At 39.0% G+C, this 1,035-nt stretch overlaps 1 protein-coding gene across 1 annotated transcript in view; it reads right to left on the minus strand.

Moving 5' to 3' along the window:
* LOC107576529 (4-aminobutyrate aminotransferase, mitochondrial-like) overlaps positions 1 to 1,035 on the minus strand; it is a 2,619-nt gene continuing 1,584 nt past the window's right edge. Inside the window, exons 2-3 of the mRNA XM_016262696.1 lie at positions 579 to 659; positions 1 to 180 (exon numbers count right to left, since the gene is read on the minus strand). Coding sequence (XP_016118182.1) covers positions 1 to 180; positions 579 to 659 — 261 coding nt within the window. The remainder of the gene's footprint in view (positions 181 to 578; positions 660 to 1,035) is intronic.

The raw sequence follows: 1,035 nt of genomic DNA on the forward strand, positions 1-1,035 counted from the left end.
CTAGAGTACATAAAGCAGATGTGCTTTGTGTGGGTCCTCATGACACATCAAGTCCGCGCAAGAGCAAACTGAGGAAAGTGCACTCACTCTGTACCAGATAAACATGGTCTTGAAAGCATTCTCATTGGAGCAGGAACCACAGGCCATGGTTTGTACTCGCGTCATCCCGCTGGGGGCAATCTGATTTTGAAGAAAGTGTCATTTACAGCACTCCACACTACAATAAATAGCAAGCCACTTCAGGCCAATGTGGAAAAGAGTGCATTTATTTATGATATCTGCAAAGCATGTTATCAAGATTCCGAGAATCACAATGAGCTGTTTTATAACTACTGAACACAAGCTGTTCTTCAAGTGAAAGGTTGTAGTTGCCTCATTATTGGGGCAGATCCAGACAATCTGTAATCCTTGTGCAAAACGTAGTCCTTACTCTGTACTTGTGAAGCGTTTCAGCAAAATCAGCAATAACTCACAGAGACATATGCTGTAATCAGCTTTCCTGGATGTTTTGAAATATGAACAGATTGATTTTTCAAGAGATGCTTTACTTGTGATTTTTGCAATTCAACAACACTCACCGATAGCAGGCTCTCGATCAGTTTGTCTGGAAAGTTCTCAGGTGGCAGAATACCAAGTGCCGGCCGGTTGACAAATGCACTCTGTGAAAACAAAGATTCACACAAAAAGGATTCACTAAAGGAAACAGTGTCCCTAAGAATTTAATTATTTCGTAAAAATGTTTTAAGTGCCCAAGAAAAGTATTTCTTTCCTATATTTATCCATTTTCTTTGAAACAGGAAGTTTAGGTCAAACATGCATGTCTTTCTTTATAAAAGCCAACAGGCTTCAGTAATGTCACAGAGATGAACATGATTGGCTACTTGCTACTTTACTCGTCAGTTACAGGTGGTATAAGGGGGCAGGACATTCTCATTCTGGAAAGTTTTTAATTCAATAAAAATCTGTGTAGCGAAGGATGAGCAATCAATATTTTTGGTCTGTTTTCCATTTGAAAAAGACTACTAATATTAAGTG

This window comes from Sinocyclocheilus grahami, unplaced genomic scaffold (assembly GCF_001515645.1).
Source record: "Sinocyclocheilus grahami isolate Dianchi unplaced genomic scaffold, SAMN03320097.WGS_v1.1 scaffold3886.1, whole genome shotgun sequence".
Taxonomy (NCBI): Eukaryota; Metazoa; Chordata; class Actinopteri; order Cypriniformes; family Cyprinidae; genus Sinocyclocheilus; species Sinocyclocheilus grahami.